This window comes from Phyllostomus hastatus, unplaced genomic scaffold (genome assembly GCF_019186645.2).
Source record: "Phyllostomus hastatus isolate PE091 unplaced genomic scaffold, TTU_PhHast_1.1 phas_scaffold_78, whole genome shotgun sequence".
In the NCBI taxonomy this organism is placed as follows: Eukaryota; Metazoa; Chordata; class Mammalia; order Chiroptera; family Phyllostomidae; genus Phyllostomus; species Phyllostomus hastatus.
The window spans coordinates 84,759-107,325 of record NW_025334041.1 but is presented as its reverse complement, the minus strand read 5'-3'; the positions used below and the strand labels follow the sequence as shown (position 1 = coordinate 107,325).

The following is a 22,567-nucleotide window of genomic DNA, read 5'->3' as shown; positions in this document are numbered from 1 at the left end:
GCTGCATGATGAGTGGAACCTCACAACTTGAGAGGTGTTGTTTTTTTAAGCCTTCCTAATCGAGGCTCAGTCCGGTTTGAACTGGGAGTCGCAGCGGCAGGAAGGGGGCGGCCGGGTCTGGGAAGCAGGCGGGGGTGGGGGGTGGGGGGTGGCTGCAGGGTCCGAATCTGGATCGGGGCGCGCAGGAGCACGAAGGGCGTCCGCTCAGGTCCCGGCCACCTAACCGCTCACAAGGCCTCAGGGAGGGCGCCTTGCTGCTCCCGAAGCTCTCTGAGGGTCTCTGGCTCCTACGTCTTGCCCGAAGCGTCAGTCCAGCTTCCTGCTGTCAAGTGTGAGCTCAGGCCTGGAGCCAGCAGGAACCGCACGAGGGAAGGGAGCCTCCCCGCAGGGGAGGGGCTCTGAAGTTTCACCGCAACTTTGCGGTGTGTTAACGGGAAGGTGTCCACAGATCCATCAGGCCTCCTGGTGCCGGGTGAAGGGCTGCACTGCCGGGCATCTGTCACCAAACGCAGAAATGGCCAACTTCCGCACAAAGGTGGCGTCTGAACAGGGTTAGGGTTAGGGGCGTGGGGGTTTGGGGAAAGGGGCAGAAGGTGACATTTTAAGGAAAACTAAGAAGCCACTATCTGGTTTGATAGGTTTTATAGATTCTTTATAGCTTTGTGATTTTATGAATAAAATCTCAACAGGGGAAACCTGGGTGGGGATAAGGAGACCAGCAGACTGGCCAGGAAGGACAGGACAGTAGGGGAGAGAGCACTCCTGCCGCCACGGGTGCTGCCTGCCCTGTCCACCCCTGGGAGGACCAACGTCCATGACCAGACCGAATCCAGGCCCCGCCCTCACGCGGCCCTGCCTGGAGGAAGCGTGTGCCACAGTGACAGGAGGCACGGGAAGGAGGGGCTGGTGGGGCAGGACAGACAAGGGGCCCACGCTGATCCTGAGGCTTCTTTGCCCCCCACTGGGTACCTGAGGCAGACCCCAGGCCGGCCCTGTCCTGCAAGCATCCCTCTGGCGCTTAGGGAGACTGCCTCCTGAGTCTCCGAGACGGAAACCCGGTCTCCTCGAGCACCACGGTGCGGTGGCGTGCACACACTCCCAGCTCCGAGCTGCCGGGCCTGGGACGTTTGCGTCGTGGCGTCTCATCGTTGGTCAGGACATTCAGACCCTTTGCCATCTTCTCGGAACTCTGTGGAGCCTGACGAAGGATCCAGGTCCCGCGCTGTCCCCCAAACCCAGGTGCGTCTGGCCGCAGTTAATAGCCATTTGTTCACGGCGGATCAGTTGCTTAACACCATGTCCCTCCCTGATGTCTCTGGTCCAGAGAAAGGCCACAGCACCCCGCAGTTGGCTTTCTGGACCTACTGTCCAGTTGCCTTCCGGGGACTCACCTTGGAAACACGAGGTCTGCACACGCAGGTTCCACGGGGACTTCCGCACCACAGTGCGCCCTGAAGTAAGGTTTTCAGCCCAAGAAGCCTGTTCAGGCCGACAGACAGGTGGGTTTCTCGGGGGTAGGCCGTGCCGGGGTTTGCCAGGATCAGGCTTGTCCAAAGGGTCTGGCAAAGGGCACAGAGTCCAGCTCAGGCTGGCAGAGGGCCAGGACAGCTGACACTGGGGATCCCGGAGGGCTGATTTCACTTTCTTACCATGTGTCTCCAACAGAGAGGACAGGCGTGGGGAGATTTTGTCTGGACTCAGGAACTCCATCAGCCTCTGGGAGTCATAAGCTGTTACACTCGAAGGGCACCCACAGCCTCGACAGCAGCTTGGGAGGGGATCTCTCTAAGTCTCTGACTTGTCTCTGCAATGTGACCCTGGCCCCTCTCCCCATGCTCTGTGGTGCTTAGCTGCAAGGTACATTGTGACCACTGTCTGAGAGCCTTCCCAGGGGACATGCTAATGGCCTCTGCCTTTCTAGGAAGTTCTAACATTTTGTTTACACAAAGACCAAAGGGGTAGCAGAGACAAAAATTAAAAAGGCAGCTGTCAGTGTGGTGACAGGCAGGGCACAGGGCCCATGGAACCTCAAAAGTAGCCCATGGCCTCAGGGTCTTACATGGGGATCCCCACAAAGCAAATGCAGACCAGGCTCAGACTGCTGCCCGGAGGCCTCAGCAGTGAAGTTGTGGGCGACTCAGCTCCTGGAGCAGGTGGACCTCTTTCCTTGACCTGCCTGCAAAGACCCCGTCGGGCCACTGGGGGGCGCAATTTCCTGCTGCATCCCCTGCTGCTCCTCACCCCAGTGTCACTCCCACGGCTTCCTGGGAGGGGACCAGTTAGAAAAGACCAGGTCAGATTTGACTTCAGAGGTGTGAAGCCCCTCAATTTCCCTCCCTCTTGGGAGGTTTAATTAGAATAATCCACCTTCCCTTCAAGCCAACCTAATCTCAAAGCTGCAACTCTGAAGGTAACCCTTCAAGTGGACTGCCTCAGAAACCTAAGAGGCGGCCACTCACTCACTCAACAGGCTGTTCACGGTTCCAAAGGACCTCTTAAAAGTGTCCATGTCTTCTGTTCTGCCTGGGAAAAAGGTAGGCTTCAATGCTGGTTACCGTTTAGTGTGATCAGTGAATCACATCTTTATTCGCATTCCGAAGTCTCTCCCTGCCCCTGTGCTCTGGTCTGTGGGCGGCTCACGCTGAGCTGAGCGCTGGCCCCGAGGGGGCGGCGGGTACTGGAAATCCTCTTCGTGTGGAAAAGCAGACCGCAGTCTGCAGGTCTGGACTCTGAAAAGACAGCCACCTCTCCCAGGGTGTTCTGTGCTCGCTGCCCCGACGTTCCAAGTGCTGCTGCTGCCCGGTGAGGGGCGGGGGGGTGCCAGCACCACAGAGGGACACTGTCCCAGGGACAGTGCTCCTGACTCCCGGGATGAGTGGAGACCTCCCGAGACAAGGTCTGCAGCAGGCGGTGCTCGCTCTGCCTGGGGCACCCAGGCTGGCGCTGAGACCCAGAGGTGAGGGTGAGGCAGAGGCCCGGGCGGTGCCATGGCAGGGGGCGCCACCCAAGGTCAGGCAGGGGAGGTGCACGGCACATTGTCCCCCCATGAGACCAGCGGCGAGTCGGGGTGCAGGGACCGATTCCAGTGTGGCCGGGAAGGCTGCAGATCATAAAGTAACCACTAAGTTGGTATCAAAGATGTGAGGTTGTCAAAGCCACAACAGCTGAGAGTGGCCGCAGTGGGCTGCGGCTGGAGAAAGTGCGGCCGGCGTTGTACAAGAGAGGGTGCTCTGGGAGTGGCTCGGCCAGGAGCTCCGTTTCACGGAAGGACCTCTTTGCTGTGAAACCTCCAAGGCACTTACATAGCATATTTCTGTGTCCACTCTCTCGCTAGTCTGTTGTATCTGGGGGGAAAAAGCAGAGCGGGTGACACCCTCATTCAAAACGGTCCCTTCCTGTGCACTCAGAGGTGAGAACAGAACTGATGCAGGGGACCGCTGCTGCCTCTTGGCAAACAGGAAGGACTAGCGAGCGGGCAAAATAAACGTACTGGTGTGAGGATGTGTCGTTTGTGACCATAAACCCCTTGCTTGGTGAGTCCTGATACTTCTCCATAACTGTCTGCTACAGAGGACTCAGTAATGTACCAAACCCCCTCCCTTCCTCTCTCCTGTCCTACAGCATGGATGAGGAGGGTCAGGAGAACAAACATGGAGGTCAGCCAGGAGCAGCCCAGGCTGCCCAGCACACAGGCTTTGGAGCCTCCCGCCCCTGAGCAGACCTGGTGCCCACGGGGGGCTGTGGGAGTGTGTGTGTTTATTCCCACTGCTGAGTGAGGTCTGGAGCAGTGAGGTTGTAAGACAGATCTGCAGCCGCAGAGGGCAATGAAGAAACCACTTCTGGTATGTCTAAAGTGTCTCATAGTAAGTGGTAAAATAAATAAGTACAGTTTATAATCTAGTCAACTAAAAATTATGCTGTCATTGTGGGAAACTCAATGAGTGAAATAGTGACATCTATCAAACTTTCAAGATTAATATAAGTTGAAAAAACCACTTTCCGTCTCTTCTTGAAATCTCTTCAGACAGAAGAGAATTCATAAACTGAAAGACTCACTGGAAATGTTCTTTGGAAGAAGCAGCAACTACCACTCCCCAACCCGCCCCCACATCATCCTCTGAGACCCAGCACTGCTCACGGGCCTCGGCTCTGACTCCAGGGCCAGGCCAGGTCCTTTCTCCCACTGTCTGTGCCTCACCCTCAAAGCCTTCCCTCCCCTGGGGCTCCAGTGTGCCTGGCTGTGCCCGGCATAATGGCTTCTACTGCTCTGGGACTGGTCCCTAGTTTGAACAGAGTTGAGGAGGCAAGGGTAAACAGTGGGGTAAAGACAGTCTTCAATGAGTGGTGTTGACAAAACTGGACACATAACGTGCAAAAAAATGAATCTAGACCACTTTCTTACACCATATACAAAAGTAAACTCAAAATAGATGAAAGACTTAAATATTAGGCCTGAAACCATAAATTCCTAGTAGAAAACATACACAGTAAGCTCTTTGACATGCCTCTTAGCAATATATTTTTGGATATCTCTCCTTGAGCAAGGGAAACAAAAGAAAAAATGAACAAATGGTACTACATCACACTAAAAAGTTTTTGCACAGCGAAGGAAACCATCAACAAAATGAGAAAAAAACCTACTGAATGGAAGAAGACATTTGCCAATGCTGCATTCAGTAAGAAACTCATACAACTTAACACCAAAAAAACAATGTGATTTAAAAATGGGCAGAGAACCTGAACAGACATTTTCTCCAAAGAGGACATACAGATGGCCAAGAAACATATAAAAAAATACTCAACATTACTAATCATCAGAGATACAAATTAAAACCACAATGAAATACCACCTCACACCTGTCAGAATGGCTGTCATCAATAAATGAGCCAAAAAAAAGTGTTGATGAGGATGTGGAGAAAAGGGAACCCTAGTACACTGTTGGTGGGAATGCAGACTGGTGCAGCCACTGTGGGAAGCAGTATGAAGGGTCCTCAAAAAGTTAAACATAGAGCTGTCACACAATCCAGCAATTCCACTTCTGGTATTTATCCAAATAAAACCACTAATTCGAAAAGATGTGCCTGAGCACCCCTATGTCTGTTGCAGCATTGTTTACAACAGCCAGGTTACAGAAGCAGCCCACGTGTCCATCAGTAGATGAGTGGATAAAGAAGGTGTAGTATATATACAGTGGAACACTACTTGGTCATCCAAAATAATGAAACCTTGCCATTTTCGACAACATGGATGAACTGGAGGGTGTTATGCTAAGTGATATGTGAGTCAGAGAAAAACAGGTATTGTGTAATCTCACTTGTATTTGGAATCTTAAAAAACCAAATGAATAAACAAGAAAATAACCAGAGGGTCTGTCAGTGAAACCCTGACGCGCTGCTGACGGCTGAGCCTGCGTTGGGAACCGGCCCGGCTGTGCTCCTGCCGGCCTGGCCTTGGCCTGGCCCTGCGTCTCTGCAAAGATACTCTGGCTTACCCTGCAAACTTCAGAATTTAATCCAGAATGTTCTTGTTATATGCTTCTTAGTCCATGCTTGGCTGACCACTGGCTTTGCTGACCTCAGGGGCAGGCCTGGCAATAATACTTTAGGGTTCGGTACCAGCAGCTGATGAGCTGCCAAGGAGGGTGAACAGGTTTTATCTCCTCCCTTCTCAGAGCCAAAGGGCATGTTCACTAGAGAGTGGGAATCTGAACCCAGGACACCCCCTGCGAGGCCCAGGCTCGGGCAGGAAGTGGTCTGCTGGAACCTGGTCAGCCAAGAGGCACCAGCCCAGGGTGGGTAGCCCCGAGGCTCAAAGGGGCCCAAGGGGGGTGCATACTTCTCTCTGTTGGCCTTGTAGGTGTGGGCGATCTCTGGCATCAGAGGGTCGTCAGGGTTGGGGTCGCTGAGCAGGGCACAGATGGACAAGAGCACTGGGAAGAGAAGCAAAGCCGCGTCAGCCCTGAGACTGCCAGTGGCCCCGAGTCTGGAGAGCCCCCAGCTTAAGCTCTCTGTGGACAGATTGAGAATCTTCCCTTCAGCATTCCGTCTGAATTATTCGGACTGACTCCTCAACAGTCATGAAAGTATTCTCTCGGCTCATCCATGGGCTGAATGGCAGTTTTATGCCCCCTGCTCTGGGGAACCCGCGGGGGGCCGCACACCTTTGGTGATGGGTCTCGGGGCCTGTTTGCTTATTGGGAAATGGGGACCCAGAGCGTTCAGGGGCCCAAGGAGGGGTGGGCAGCTCTCCCTCTGGACTCACCACGCAGCCTTCGAAAGCCTGTCCTGCCAGGGGCCTGTCCCGCCCCAGCCCTTGCTGGCTGCTGGAAGCTCGGCTCTGCCTGCTTTGCTTCGCACCCACCTCGGCTCGTCTATTGGGCTCTGGGCCCGGTGCCTCCTGGGCAGATTTTTTCACCGTCTCACCCACCCCACTGACAGGACATTCATGCTGTCTACACCTAAGTTTAGCCTTTTCGTTCAGAAGGACCATCTGTGTTTCTGAAGCCCCGTTGAGACTGGTGTCTTTAGTTGCAGGCAGAGATGTGTTCAGCAACTGCTTGGTGGCGGGTAATTCCTCAAGACTGAGGGGCCCCCCAGGGGCCCCCGGGGATGGGGGGGTGGGGCGGTCGGGGAGGGGCCTGCCTCTCCTTCCTTCTGAGGCTTAGGTCAGAATCCGTGATGGGTAGGTGAACAAATGAGGGAACCGAGAAGGCAATGCAGTGTTTTCCATTCTTATTTCTAGAGGAACATGCTCATAAAACCAGTATTCTCTCCTTGCACCCAAGCAACGGTCAGGCCGGAGTCCCCGAAGCAACCGGTCGGTGTGGACACGGTCAGTGCAGGAACAGGGCCCACACGCCCTCTCCTGGGAGCTGTGGAAAGCCACCTGCTCTCTCTGAGCCTGTTTCCTCCAGGGACGTGGGGCCGAAAGCTGCTGCAAGAGCCGCGGGCGTGGGACAGGGCCTGCGGGCGCATCAGAGCCTGGCACGCGTCCTGGCAGCTACCTTTGGACACCGTCAGTGATGGAGACCACAGGGACTGCAGGACATCGAGGCAGATGCTGCCATTGCTGCTGACGTTGGGGTGGTAGATTTTGGTGGTGAAAGCAACCTGCAGGTTGAGAGACCTCGAGTCAATCAGGCCGCAGGGACATTCTAGACCTTAAGTGCAGACAGCGTCTGGAGAAGGAACCGAGTGAGGCTGAAGTGGCTGCTGCTGGGCTTATGTCTGGCTCTGCACGGTCCTGGGTGAGTGGGACCCCCACCTGACCCTCACAGGACAGAGGTGGGGGACAACCTGTTCTCATCCCACACGTGGCGGAGCTGTGGCTGGGGAGCCTGAGGGGCTTCTTCACGCAGCTCAGACGCAGGGCCCTTGCACGGCCCAGGGTACGACTCACACTCGGACATCAGGGTCCCGCTCTGGGCAGTGAGACCGAGCATGAGCCCCGAGCCGTGGGGCCCTGGCACAGGCTCAGGACTTCCATGAAGTCTTGCCAAAGGGCATAACCTCTGTCCAATCCTGAGAAAACACCGCAGACTCAAAATGAGGGACATTTGGTAAGATAATGGGTGAACACTCTTCACAAGCATCAGGGTCATGAAAGCCCAGGGGAAACTGAGGCAGACTGTGACGGTGAAGGAGCACGACAAGGCAGGCGGGACGCATGTCAGTATGAGCAGGGAGAACGTGACTGGTGTCGTCAGCCTGGTCCGGAGCTCTGAGGCCACGGCCGACTCCTGGGCCAGGCGACAGAGCTCTAGTCACAAAGAGGCTGGTGTCAGGGAGAGCCGGGGGAGGGACTCTGCTATGTTTGCGATTTTCTCTGAGTCCAAAATTAATTTTTAAAAAGTCTTAGAAATATAAGCTGACACATCCCGTGCTTCTTGGGTTACTTGGTTTATGCTAGCCACAGAAAGCTATCAAAAACAGTTTCACACTTATACCAAACAATTAAATCTGATCCTTCATATTTGATATTTGGCCAGTGAGCCTACTGATAAGGGATTGTTGGGAGCCAGTCATGTAGTTTGAAAACAAACGTCGGTCTCCGCTCTGCACTGGCCGCGGACCCACCGCAGAGCCTCTCTGTGGCGTGAGAGCTTGGGCCTGGCGCACGGCGACACGTGAGGCCGGAGGAGAACTGCCGGCGGCGAGCGCTCCGGCAGAGGGCACCACCGCGCGCAGGTGTGCCGCCCGTGGACAGTGCGTGGGAGTCTGGCACAGCGGTGTCTTCATCTTCTCCTCGTTTGGATATTACACAGCACTGCTACTAACGCAGTCTTTGCAAAACCTTGAAAGGGCTCCACATGTTGACAGTAAGTATATCAAGCAACACAGTGTCTTTGGTATATATTAGACTTTTGTTCTTCATGTATCTGTAATTTCATTTTTTAAAATATATTTTATTGATTATGCTATTACAGTTGTCCCATTTCCCCCCTTCACTCCCCTCCGCCCTGCACACCCCCTCCCACCCACATTTCCCCCCTTTAGTTCATGTCTATGGGTCGTACATGTAAGTTCTTTGGTTTCTACATTTCCTAGACTATTCTTAACCTCCCCCTTTCTATTTTCTACCTACCATCTATGCTACTTATTCTCTGAACCTTTTCCCCCTCTCTCCCCCTCCCACTTCCCTGTTGATAACCCTCCATGTGATCTCCATTTCTGTGGTTCTGTTTCTGTTCTAGTTGTTTGCTTAGTTTGCTTTTGTTTTTATTTTAGGTGTGGTTGTTAATGATTGTGAGTTTGCTGCCATTTTACTGTTCATATGTTTCTTCTTCTTTTTCTTAGATAAATCCTTTAACATTTCATATAATAAGGGCTTGGTGATGATGAACTCCTTTAACTTGACCTTATCTGAGAAGCACTTTATCTGCCCTTCCATTCTAAATGAAAGCTTTGCTGGATACAGTAATCTGGGATATAGGTCCTTGTCTTTTATGACTTGGAATACTTCTTTCCAGCCCCTTCTTGCCTGTAAGGTCTCTTTTGAGAAATCAGCTGGCAGTCTTATGGGAACTCCTTCGTAGGTAACTCTCTCCTTTTCTCTTGTTGCTTCTAGGATTCTCTCCTTATTTTTAATCCTGGGTAATGTAATTATAATGTGCCTTGGTGTGTTCCTCCTTGGGGCCAACTTCTTTGGGACTCTCTGAGCTTCCTGGACTTCCTGGAAGTCTATTTCCTTTTCCAGATTGGGGAAGTTCTCCTTTACTATTTGTTCAGATAAGTTTTCCACTTGTTGCTCTTCCTCTTCTCCTTCTGGTACCCCTATAGTTCAGATGTTGGAATGTTTAAAGATGTCCTGGAGGTTCCTAAGACTCTCCTCATTTTTTTGAATTCTTGTTTCTTCATTCTTTTCTGGTTGAATGTTTCTTTCTTCCTTCTGGCCCACACCATTTATTAGAATTCCAGTTTCCTTCCCATCACTATTGGTTCCCTATACATTTTCCTTTACTTAGCGTAGCCTTCTTTTTTTCATCTAATTTGCAACCAAATCCAACCAATTCTGTGAGCATCCTGATTACCAATGTTTTGAACTGTGCATCTGATAGGTTGGCTACCTCTTCATTGCTTAGTTGTATTTTTTGTGGAGCTTTGATCTGTCCTTTCATTTGGGCCATTTTCTTTTTATGCACTTGCTATGTAGTGAGGGGCGGAGCCTTAGGTGTTCACCCAGGCAGGGTAACCCATGTAGCTGCGTTGTGACACTGTATGTGGGGGAGGGGTCCGAGAGGGAACAATGGTGCTTGCTCTGCTCTCTGGCGGATTTCAGTCACTTTCCCTACTTCCCACAAGCAAATTGTGCCCTTCTGGTGCTGACTCCTGGGTGGGTGGGTTTGCGTATGTTCTGGGACCCTGTGGGTCTCGCCAATGAATTCTCTTGTGAGGCTGGAAGTTTCTCCCACTGCCTCATCCCCCACAGGTGTTTTCAATCAGTGGTTTGGGGCTTTATTTCCCTGTGCTACAGCCCTGGGTTGCACAGTCCATCCTATTCCCCAATAGTTTCTCCTGGTTTATCTGCAGGTGAATGCGGGACCACCCAGTCCACAATCTGCCGCCTCACTGGATCCTCCAGCCACCGCCTTGCCCAGGCCTCTCTGCCCAGCTGCCTGTCTCCACCCCTCCTACCGGTCTGGATGAATCTTTCTTTAACTCCTTGGTTGTCCGACTTCCATACAGTTGATTTTCTGTCAGTTCTGGTAGATTTTTGTTTTTAAATTGTCCTTTTTTTTGGTTGTGCAAGGAGGCACAGTATGTCTACCTATGTCTCCATCTTGGCCAGAAGTCTCATTTTCTTTTTAAATATAAAATTTTGCTTTTGTTACAACTAACTTAAGATTCTTCAGCACGTACATAAACACAAGAATCTGCATTGTTGGAGGATAATGTCCTTTCTCAGACTGTGGTTATAGTCATCCCTGTTCAGTTCTTAAAGTGTGTTTAAGATTTTATTTATTTACCTATTTATAGAATGAGGGGAAGGGAGGGAGAAGGGGAGGGAGAGAAACCTCAATGTTCAAAAGATACAGCAACTGGTTTCCTCTAGAGCAGCCCCAGCTGGGGACTTGGCCCGCAACCCAGGCATGTCCCCTGACCAGGAATCGAACCAGTGACCTTTCAGTTCGCAGGCTGGCACTCAATCTGCTCAGCCACACCAGCCAGGGCCAGTTCTTAACGTTTTTTTTATAAAACAGAATACAACTTCACATTTCCTTTGCATTGAGGTGTATTCAAAACATTAATGATGCCCAGCCCGCTGGGCCACTCCAGTCAGGGGCCCAGGGCTTTTTTTGCTAAGAAATAAGTCAGGCAGAGAAAGTCAGATACCTATGATTTCACTTATATGTGGAATCTAAGAAATAACATAACCAACAAAACAAAACCAGGCTCATAAGACACAGAGATCCCACTGAAGGTTGCCAGAGGGGCAGGTGTTGGGGGCAGGGCGAAGGAGGTGGAAGGGCTGAGAAGCACAGACTGGTGGTTACAGAACAGCCACAGGGGCCACAGGGCACACAGCCAATGATACTGCAGTAACAGCATGGTGCCAGGCGGGTACTAGATCCACCGGGGGGAACACTTCCTAAGTTATGTAAACACTTTGTAAATTGTGTAAATGTCTCACCACTATGCTATACACACGAAATATAGTATTGAATGTTAACTCTAATTTTTTAAAAAACTAAAATAATTGGCTGATGCATCAATTTCCTCATTAATAGCCAGAATTGATATTTTTATGTAAAAATAATAAAAATATGTACATGGCGGGGCAAAGGTAGGTTTACACTTGTGAGTATGCAAAACCCAGAGTTTATTCGTGTATCATTAAGTCTTGTGTTATTTGCCATACGAACAACTAAACCTACTTTTGCCTGGCCCTGCATTGGTGTCTGCAGAGAAAACCTGGAGGAATGTATACCGGGCAATTAGCTGTGGTCTTCTCCATGGGTAGGTTTATGGAAGGCTGATTTCCATCTGCACACTAGGTCCCCAATGTCCTAATTTTAAAATAATCAACTGACCAGTTTTGCAATCAGGCATATAAACAATTTAAAGTGATGTGAACCCACACACACCATGGTGTCTGCCTCTGATCTGCTACCAGTCCTGCTGGCTCCACCGTGGAGCTTCTAGAACCCGCCCCTTCCCCTCAGCCCCATGCACCCACCCGCTGTCAGTCTCCTCCTTAGAGCCTGACTCCTGGGGCCCCTCTGGCCTGCTCCCTGCTCTGTGATCCCTGACATGCTCAGGGTGACCACCCCCCACCCCGTCCCCCCACCCCCTGCTGCTCTGTGCTTCTGAGCACCAGCCACACAGACAGGACTGCTCCCTTATGAGTCAGGACCCCTCTGGGTTCAGCTCTGGTGTGTGGTGGGCAGTAGTCCTACTGGGCCATGATGGTGGAGCAGGTCCCTCCCTTCTCCCTCCTGTTGGTGGCACTGTCCTCTCTTGGAGACTTTGCTGGTGGGATGGGTGTGTAGGAAGGGAGGTGACTTGCCAGGGTCCTGCCGACGCTTAGGGGTCCCATCACTGTAGGGCATGAGCAGCCTTCCTGGGCTCCACCTCCTATAAACCAGCAGCAACTGCCCCCCCCCCATTTTTACACCCCACACATCCCCACATCCCAGGACATTGTCCAATGCCCCTGGGCAGGGGCTGAGAATCCCTGCCCTAGACTGACGGGGATGCAGAGAAAGGGGCCAGACTCAGCCACAACCATGAAGAGTACTGTCCAGCCAGGGCTCCAGGGGAGGCCCCACCTTGGGGACTGCCCGGAGCCTAGGGCGTAATGTCCTGGGGGCTGTGACCGTGCGGGTGGGTGAGGCCCTCAGAAGTCCACGTGTAGCTTTCTGCACCGGTGCCTCCAGGTGCCCCGTGCTGTACTCCGACCGTGCTCACCTTAGGGGGTTTGAATGGGTAATCTGTGGGAAAGTGGATGTTCAGGAAGAAAACGCCTCCTTGGTAAGGACTGTCATTCTGGAAGGATGAGACACGGGAGGCAGGTTAGCATGCACAGAAGCGTCCAGGGAGGCAGTGGACGGGGTGGCGCTCAGCAGCTACTACCTACCGGGCCGGTGATGGTGGCCTGCCAGTAGAACCCTACAAGAAAAAGAGGGGTGGGAGTCAGAGACTTCCCACACAGTGTCCGCCTCACCCCAGGAGCTGCTCCTGACATGAGTGCTCCCTAGGAGCCCCCAGAGGCACCAAGACTCCCAGACGCTCCGCAGGTCTGTGTGCAGGGAATGGCTGATCACAAGGAAGGCTGCAGAGGAGCATCGGCCGAGGGGGAAGCTCGCAGACACATCCGGGGGAGCCCAGACACAGAGCTCCCACTGTCCTCTGCTCCAGAGTCAGGGTGTGTCACCATCCTGGCACCGACATGCAACAACGTGCAGAGCACTGGCTGCAGGGGAGGTTCCTCGGTCAGCACGACAGATAAAACAGACTGCCTTACAGCTGATGTGCAGCCCCTGGTGGAAACCACGTGGCTGGTCTCCCTAAACCATGCCGTTGGTGTGGGTCAGAGCCCCCGGACAGACAGGCAGTCCTACCCAGCAGAACATCTCAGAGACCCCCCTCCCAGAGGCTGAGGCTACAAGTAAGACTTTTCTGACAGTAAATTCTTCACTACCAAAGTGCCAGTCAACTATAGTTTACTCTTCTTTTTGCACAGAATTAAGCCTTAGGTTGGCTTCAGCCACTTTCCATATTACTTTTTATGTCTCTCTCATACTCCTTCCTTTTCCCCCGGGTTCAGTCTGAAGCCAAGGGTCTCCTTTCAGGTGCCAACGCCCATGGCCCTGGGGCCTTGATAGGCTACCCTCCCACCCTGCTGTCTTCTCCCACAGCACCCCTGGCAGCGCCCAGGGCTGGGAACTTGATGACAGGCCCACAATAAGCCTCTCTTGTTCTCCCTTCCCTCCTCTCTCTCTCTAAAAAATCATTAGCCGAGGACATTTTGTCATTGCTTTTAGAGAGACAGGAAGGGAAAGAGGGAAACATCGATGAGAGAGAGAGGCATCAACTGGTTGCCTCTGGTACAGGCCTGGACCAGGGATCAAACGCTCTAACCCGCAGCCACACCGGTCAGGGCTTCCCTTCTCTTGCAGCACGTCAGGCCTGGGGCTCTCTCTGGCACCTCAGGCCACTGGTACTGCCCTGCCCAGCCCTGGAGGAGCTCTGGTGCACTCCGCAGGGCTGACCTCGGGGGGCCAGTGGCTTACTGCCAAGCTCCCAGGACAACTGTCTTTGTGGAAAGTGCCTACTTGCCCAATGAGTGGGCTGCTGAGACCACCTGCAGGGTGTGTTACTCTCTAGGGAATTCTGTCTTACGGCCCTGTGATGGTGTGGAAGTAGCCCCAGGTTTCAGACTTGCCCTGGGCTCCTGCCACCTGGTCACATACCCCACAGACTCTCCCTCAACAGCAGGACAGGAAATCACCAAGGTGTGACGACGGCGAGTGCGGAGACTGAAGGGGAGGTTCTCCAGACTCCTAGAGGGGCTCAGAGACAGTCAGGGCAGCCCAGGACCTTCTCAGCACGTCAAGAAAGTGGTATGCAAGAGCACACCTCTACCTGCAACAAGGCTGCCTGAGCTGACCAAAGTGTCACTACTTTTGCTTTTGACTATTTTTTTTTTTGCCAACTCAGGCTAATTATTAGCTGTGGTTGGCAGGTAGACATATCTTTCCCTAATAACACTACAGATTGAATCCTTTATTAAGTGGTTTTGATGATTAACACACCGGAAACTGGGAACCCATATTAGAGATTTTGGAGAGTAGATAGTAAAGGTGGTTCCTTCTGGTGAATACTTTGGGAGTCTCTGGTCCCGTCCCTTGAACTCCTGAGGGCTGTGGGGGGCTAAGCAGGGTTTGGTGGTGTGGTCAGAAGAGAGGGCCCCAAAAGAGAGGAAGAGAGAGGAAATTGCAAGAGCTCTTAGAAAGGGGCTGTTTGCCCACGGGGAGGCAGGAAATAGCCCAAGGCTGCACACAGCTCATCCCTGAGGTGCTGAGCAGGGAGGGGACGTGGCCGCCCTCCAGGAGTGATGCTGCCTCCTGCAGGGGCCGCCGTAAAGGGGAGAAGGCTCGGTGCAGGGCAGGCGGAGGGTGCCACTAGGAAGCTGAGCTGAGTCAGGACCAGCTCAGTCTTACCAGCCACCCTAGTTAGGCATTGTTGTCACAAGTAATAGGGAGAGAAAGATGCTACGGAGACCTGGGATACTTGGAAAGACAGCATGGATCAGGTGACAAGCAGGACCAGGAAACAGAGGTGCCACAGCCACCTTGTTCATCAGACTGTCACACATGTCTTCGCACCTCCCCTCTCAATGCCCCTCCTGCCCACCCCAGGTGCTCTGAGCCTCACGCAGCCCACAGCACGTGCATGTGACACCACCCCCCTTTCCTTCCAGCTTTGTGAGACTGCTCTCTCTTTGCTGCAGTAACACAGACATCACACACTGGGGACGAGAGAGCCACGGGGGCGGGCGGTGGTGGTGGTTGCACAGCAGTATGAATGTTTCTGACAAGGCTGTGTGTGAGAGGCTGGTTAAGATGGTAAACTCTGTAATGTGCATTTTAACACAATAAAACAACCCATTAAATGTCATCTTGGCCAACTGAAGTGAGTCAATGCTGTCCAGCCACCACCACTACCCATTCTGACAAGCGTTTCATGGTTCCAGGCAGAAAACCTGTACCATTTCCACCCCCTCAGCCCCATGGGCCACGATCCACCTCCTGTCTCTCTGCACTGGCCTAGTGCAGAGATGTCATAGGACTGGAACCACATGCTAGTCCTTTTGTGTGTGACTTGTATGACTAGCATGCTTTCAAGGCTCACCCATGTTATAGCCCATGTCAGAACTTCTTTCCTTTCTGTGGCTAAACTGCATGCTGTTGTATGCCTATGCCACATTTGCTCACTCGTTCATCTGGGGATGGGCACTGAGGCCTTCGGGTGACTGTGAGTGAGGGTGCAATGCACGTTGGCACACGACTTCGGTGTGAGTCCCTGTTCTCAGGTCTCGGGTGTCCATGGAGGATGCCACCCTTCTTTGACACCAGCTCACAGTGAAGACAAGGGAGAGTGGAGGCGGGATGCGAGCAGAGTATGCACTTGGAGAGCCCTCGTGCTGCGCTGCATGCTCTCGGCCGGTCAGCTGTAAAGGGGAGCAGGGGGCCAGCCGGCGCTCCACTGGGGAGGAGCGGAACTGAGGGAAAAGCTCCGGTACTGCCCTCCCCTTGGCAGAGGCGAGGGTCATGCCTCATGCAGCAGCAGGTCCTCTAGCACCAGGTTCATGACTGTCTTTACCGCTCATGGCCACTTTAAGACCACAAGTTTTTGTTGGTCAGAGGCACTTTGCAAAAGCCAAGGTGCTTCAGGACAGGGTGGCTTTCTGGTGGCCCAGTGGTGGTTTCAGGCACCATCTTGATCAGCCAGACCATGAACTCGATGTATCTAATGAAAAATCACTTCACAAGCCAATTAGGGAAAACAATGGGTTTTCTTAAAAAAGTGCTGGACTCATCAGTCCCGGGGTCTTGACTAAAAGCTCCTGAGGCCTGGAGCCTGAAAGATACTTACAATCGTCTCCCACAGGTCCCACGGAGCACTGGGCTGGAGGGTCCCTCTGCAGGTCTGTTAATTCCTGGAACACGAGAAGTGGGCCCAGAGTTGGTGTGTGCTGGGATGCCGCTCTGCACCCCACTCCGCTGGGACAGAAGTGCCCTCTCCTGGTGGGAGGGGCTCCTAGGCCTCAGGAGGGGGCTGGCCTGGCTAATGGGCACGACAGCCCTGAAGGTCTGCTCATGGCTGAGAAGATACCTGACAAGTATGTGTTATCATTTCTATTCTGTAAGTCAGGAAATTGAAATGTGAAGAGATTAAGCTGCCAATGCAAGGTCACAAAGCTGAGAAGGCAGGGTGAAGAGTTCTGTATGTGTGCCTCCCCTCAAGTCTCCTCTTTTACCCACTCAGGTGAAGGGCAGGGTTTTAGCTCTGAGCTTCCGAATAGTGTGTGGAAGCACTTACCCCAGGGCAGGTGCTCCATTACGGACAGAACTCCTGTGTTTCAATCTCCTCCCTCCCACCCGAACCACCACTGTGTGTGTGGCTGTCCCAGGGCTCTGAGTAGCAGACTAAGGACACGTGAGTCAGTCTAGCACAGCCACCCTATGTACCTGCATATATAAAAAAGGAATGACACCATAGCTAGTTCCCTTTATGAGACACCAACTTCTGGCCTCAATGCCCAAGTTACCCTGGTCCGGCATGAGCCCCAAAGCCCAAGCTTTTGGGCAGCGACTCTCAAACTTCAGCTTGCATATATGAACATGTTTCCTAATATTCTCCATCCTCCCAGGTTCCAGACAGATCTGGGTAAACTTTTGGGGATTTCCAGAGAGGTTCTAAAGCACAGGAAGGAGGCACCCACCACAGTCCATCAGGTGGCAGGGAGACTCCTCAGGGGATGGAAACTCCGGGGTCTGGAGAGCATGCACACATTCCAGACCTGGCTGGTGACACTCCTCCCACCTGAGCGATCCTGAAAATGAGCTCAACCACAAAGATCCTTCTGATCCCACCTGCTGAGTCCCGGCATGTTGACTAGTCTAGTCTCCCCGCTCCCCGCTCTCTGGCCACCTGAGCTTGCCCCACTCCCCCCTCAGATACTGGCCATGGAGTGTTTGCACCGCATTAGCTAGCAAGCAATACAAATCGAGGCTACGTTTTATTGGAGGGTTGGTTTACAAACATCTACCACTTCTCAGTATCTAAAGTGTCCAAGTGGTTGCCCTTGGTAGGCAGGTAGTAGGCAGCATTACTAGTTGTCACAATAGAAATGAACTTGGGCAACAACTAGTCACATGAGGGGGCCAGAGGACGGCTTATAGATGCAGGGCGGCTACAGACCTCAGCACGCCCCCCCGCCGCCCCCCCCCCCCGCGCCCCACTACGTGCAATGCTGACAGGAGGGCTGTCAGGGAAAATCCTGGACAGACTACACGCAGAGCAGGACCTGGGCTCAGCAGGTTACCCCACCCCTCTGCGCGTGTGCATGGGCTGTCCCGTCCTTAGATCGCGTGTCGCTCTTTAGGGGTGTGGTGAGTGGTTATTAAGATGGGGCTTCCTGAAAGACTGTGAGTCTTGATAGACTCCACCCAGCACGGAGGAGTTTCAAATGCTAACTGGGATTTTTAGGAAGCGCACTATGATTTGAAAAATACAGATCCAAACATTCCCGCGCTTGCCTTAAAGGGGACAATGACTGAAGTGCAGAAAAGCGGGGCGCCAGCCCGCTGGCCCCACCCCTCCGAGCCCGCCCCACGTACGCCGGCGCCACGTGACGCAGGCCCCGCCCCCAGCGGGACGCGAGCACCGGGGGATGCTGGCCCCGCCTCGCCCGCACGCTAAACGGTTTTAAAATTTATTTATTTATTTATTTACTTATTTATGGGGGGGGCGGAGGGAAAGAGGAAGTGAGAGAAGGGGGGGTACGAGAGAGAAACGTCGATTTGCAGTCCCACTTATCTGTGTATTCATTGGCTGCTCTAGTTTGTGCCCTGCCCAGGGAGGTACCCGCAAGTTGGGCGTAAACAGACGGCGCCCCCACCCGCGGAACCCCCGGGCCACGGCCCTAGCCCCGCCCCCTTAGGGCTGGGCCGGCGGCGGTCCCGCCTCCTTCGGTGGCACCTCTGCCAACGGTCGCTGGACGGCTGTGACCGACCGGCCCGCGAACGAGGCTTCAGACGCAAGGAGCTTGAGGACCGGAGGGCTCCTGACCTTCTGGATCCGCTTCAGCGCCATTCTTTCCCTGCTGCCGGGGACCGGCCGGCCGGCTCAGGGCTGCCAGAGGCTGCCCGTTGCCGCCTCCGCCGCCGCCGCCGCCGCCGCCGCGCAGCGCTGCTGGAGGGAACGGCCCCCGAGCGCGGGCGCCGCGGGGCACTGTGGGCCGGCGTCCGCCTGGGGGCGCCGCGGGGCACTGTGGAGCTGCGGCCTGCGCGCGGGGGGAGGTGGGTGGGGAGTACCGGGGCGGCAGCTGTGCTCTCGGTGCCCACTTCTGGGCACCCTACCCGGCTGTCACGTAGTGGTTCTCAGCCCTGCCTTGAACTTCAGTTTGTAAGTATTCACAGCCTTTTAAGTGGTAGGTGTCAAATGTATCCCAGCTGTTTCCATGGAAACGCAAGGAACTCCGCGGAGTGCTCCGCGAGCCTGGAGATGCGCGTTTCCAGCCCTGTGCAGATGATTTTGGTGCGGCCGTGAACCCACCATATCCGATCTTAGGTCTCTGTCCTCGTTCCCTTTTCCCATCACCTGCAGGCATGCAGGACTGAGCTTTACGAACTGGGTTAGGAACAATTAGTGTGTCACGAAGTAAGTGCAATGTGTTGCAACCAACATTAAAAAAGAAAAAGATAAATAAATAAATAAATAAATAATAAACAAAAAGCAATCCCTGGTGGATGTGGCTCAGTGGGTTGAGCGCAGGCATGCGAACCAAAGGGCCACCGGTTCAGTTCCCAGTCAGCGCACAAGCCCGGGTGGAGGGCCAGGTCTCCAGCAGGGGGCGTGCAAGGCAACCACACACTATAGAACCTTTTAAAACATAAATACAAAATAGAGTACAAAAATCAGTGGGTCTCACGTTGTAAAGATTTTGGAAGTTCTATTCTGTACGAGTGTAGATAGTTATCTTCCGAACTTAGACACTTTGAGACTGAAGTGAGGTGCAATGTAACTACACTAGGACCAGAGGTGTGCTCTGAGGCTGCCCCTGGCCAAACAGGACATGTGGTCACCTACATGTGTGTACTCAAGGTCCAGACATGTCCATGGGCCGCTGGCCAAGTCCCTGGCTTCCATTCTCTCATTCCGCCAGCCTCTCTTACACACACCTTTGTGAACTGTCCCTCTAAAAGGTACGTCTTACCATGACACATCCCTGCCCAAAACTGCAAGGATGCCCCGTGGCCTGCAAGGGTCGCATCCACTGGCATCTGAGGCCCTTCGGCAGCAGTATTGTCCTGCCAGGCTAGGAAGCTATCAACGTTTCTGTCACTGCCCCCACTGCATTCCTTCATTCGCGGCTGCCCTCTGTCTGGAAAGCCCCTCTTTTTTTCCCCTAAAGCGGAGCCATCACTCACCTTGCAAACCCAGTTCAAGCGTTACCCGCCCACCCCAATGGCTCTGATAGAGCTCCTTTCCTCGTTACTGTGCAACACAGATTCCTGTCTGTCGTGACTCATCATACATACTTTGTTTGCACAGCTGTGCCCCGTGGAACAAATGATCCTACATTTCCATGTGTTTACATATTCCTGTTGAACACAGACCTCAATTTCAATGATGGTTATCTCCGGATGGTAACTTTACTAATGATGTTAACTTCCAAAATTTACTCAGAGAATTTGCGACACTTGGTTAACACAGAGAAAGGAAAGAAATTTGTGTTGAATAACAACGAAAATTTCATTTCTACTTTCTGTTGGTAGTCTAGTGCATATTTCTCTAAACTTTTAATACATAGTGTTTTATTTTTTAAATCTATTTCTTTTTTAATCTTTTAAAAATATTTTATTTATTTATTTTTAGAGAGAGAAGGGGGGAGAGAGAGAGAGAGAGAGAGAGAGAGAGAGAGAGAGAGAAACATCAATGTGTGATTGCTGTGGGGCCGTGGCCTGCAACCCAGGCATGTGCCCTGACTGGGAATCGAAACTGTGATGCTTTGGTTTGCAGCCTGTGCTCAATCCACTGAGCTACGCCAGCCAGGCATAGTGTTTTATTTTGAAATAATTTTATTTAAAAAGAGTTTCTACTGATTTTTTTTTAGAGAGAGGAGGAGAAACAGATTTGTTGTTCCACTTATGCATTCTTTGGTTGCTTCTTAAATCTTTTTTAATGTATTGATTTTAGAGAGGGAGAGAGAGGAAGGGGGGAACCCACTGATCTGTTGCTCTATGCACCCATGCATTCATAGGTTGCTCCTTGCACGTGCCCCTGGCTGAAGATGGAAGCCAGGACCCAGGTGTATTGGGACGATGCTCTAAACAGCTGAGCAACCCAGCCAGGGCTATGGGTTGCTTCTTGTATGTGCCCTGACAGGGCACCAACCTGCAACCTGGGCAACTGGAACGACACTCTAACCAACTGAGCTATCTGGCCAGGGCTGGAAGTAATTTTAGATGTACCAAACTGTTTCAAATATTAAAAAAGATTTTAAAATTGATAAATTGGACTTCAAAAAAAATTAAAACTTTTGTGCTTTAAACTGCACCATCAAGGAAGCAGAAAAACTCCATAGAACAGGAGCAGGCATTTGCAAATGATGTATTTGATAAGGGTTTGGTGACCAGAATACTTAATGGAACTCTTAGAACTAAAAAACCAAAAAAAAAACCCCCAAAAAACAAAAACTGGGCAAAGGATCTGAATGGAAATTTCTTCAAAGAAAATAGTGATTAAGTACATTAAACAAAAAAGGTCAACTTCATTAGCCACTAGGGAAATGGAAATCAAAGCCACAGTTAGATACAACTTCACATCCTCTATCATGGCTGTAATCCGAAGGACAGACAACTGCAGTTTTGCTGAGGATGCAGAGAGGAGCCCTCACACTTTCACTGGTGGGAATGCAAAGTGGTGCAGCTGCTTCAGAAAAGTTTGGCAGTTCCTTAAAAAGTTAAACAGAATTGTATGACCTAGCAGTTCCATTCTTAGGTATATACCCAAGAGAAAATGAAACATGTCCACACAGAAACTTAAACACGTGTGTTTGTAAGGTGCATTTTTCATTCTAGTCAAGAAGGTCAAAACAACCCAAATGTTGACTGGATAAACAAGAATGTGATATATTCACACAATGGGATCTTTTTGGCAATAAGAAGGAATAAAGTTCCACTACAGCATGGACATATGGGGTCACTGGGGTCGTCATAACCAAGTATCACAAACTGTGGCCTAACAGAAAGATGTCATCTCACAGTTTGGAGGCTAGAAGTCTGAATCAAGGTGTTGGCAGGGTTGGCCCCTCCGAGGGCTGGGAGGGAGGATCCTGAAAGCCTCTCAGCTTCTGGGCCTCAGGCATTCCTGGGCTTGTAGACTGTGTTCTTCCTGTGTCCTCAGGTCATCTTCACATCTGTCTCTGTGTCCAGGCTCCCCTTTTTTATAAGAACTCGGTCACGTTGGGTTAGACCCTTCCCGAATTACCTCGTCTTACCTGGCTCTCTGCAAAGACCCAATTTTCAAATAAATTCACATTCACAGATACTGGGCATTAGGATGTCCAAATCTCTTTTTGGGAGGGGAGACACACTTCAATATATAACAGGGGATAAACCTTGAAAACATTATGCAAAGATCAAATATTGTATGATTCCATTTATATGAAATGTTCAGCATAGGCAACTCTATAAAGACAGAAGATAGTTTAGTGGTTGCCTGGGGCCGAGGGAGTCGGGGAATAATCAGCGATTGCTCGCGGGAAAATTTTCTGCCTGTAAAGCTCTTTCAAAGGTAAGGACAAGAATGCACAGAGTTCTTGTACACACACCCTTTACCCAGTTCACTGACACAACACTGTATTGTAGGACTGTAACAGAATTATCCAGAACATTAACATCTGTACCGTGCTACGGACAGTTTACAGACCTCATTCCAACCTCACTACCTCACTGCGTCCTTTCTCAGCGCAGGATCCGACTGAGGATCCCGTGTGCGTTTGTTCCTCCTGCCACTTTAGCCTCCTGCAATGTTAAACAATTTGTTACTGTTTCTTTGTCTTTTGACACTTCTGAAGTATTGGAAAGTCATTTTGTAGCATGTCCCTCCATCTGGGTGTTCTGGTTGAGGAGATTGGAGTCAGGTGTCTGCAGGAGACTGTGGCCGCAGTGACGAGCGCCCTTCTCGCTGCGTCAGGCGGTTCAGAGGGTGCACGGCATTGACAAGTATGGCTGGGCAAGTCTGACCACCTTGTTGGTATTTCTCAGATTTCTCCATTGTAAAGTTTTACAAATCTCATTTTAAATAAGTAGCTTGTGGGGAGAAACTTCGAGAC

The 22,567-nt window shown here is 51.9% G+C and overlaps 1 protein-coding gene across 1 annotated transcript; it reads right to left on the bottom strand.

Annotated features, from left to right (window-relative positions):
* Positions 1-2,412: 2,412 nt before the first annotated feature.
* On the bottom strand, positions 2,413-18,417 carry UBE2D4 (ubiquitin conjugating enzyme E2 D4 (putative)). The gene is made up of 7 exons (XM_045828576.1): positions 18,298-18,417; positions 16,099-16,162; positions 12,578-12,609; positions 12,409-12,486; positions 7,005-7,110; positions 5,837-5,930; positions 2,413-3,344 (listed from the first exon to the last, which is right to left on the bottom strand). Exons 1-7 carry the CDS (start codon positions 18,319-18,321, stop codon positions 3,299-3,301), a joined length of 444 nt encoding a protein of 147 aa, XP_045684532.1. The 5' UTR covers positions 18,322-18,417; the 3' UTR covers positions 2,413-3,298.
* Positions 18,418-22,567: the final 4,150 nt, after the last annotated feature.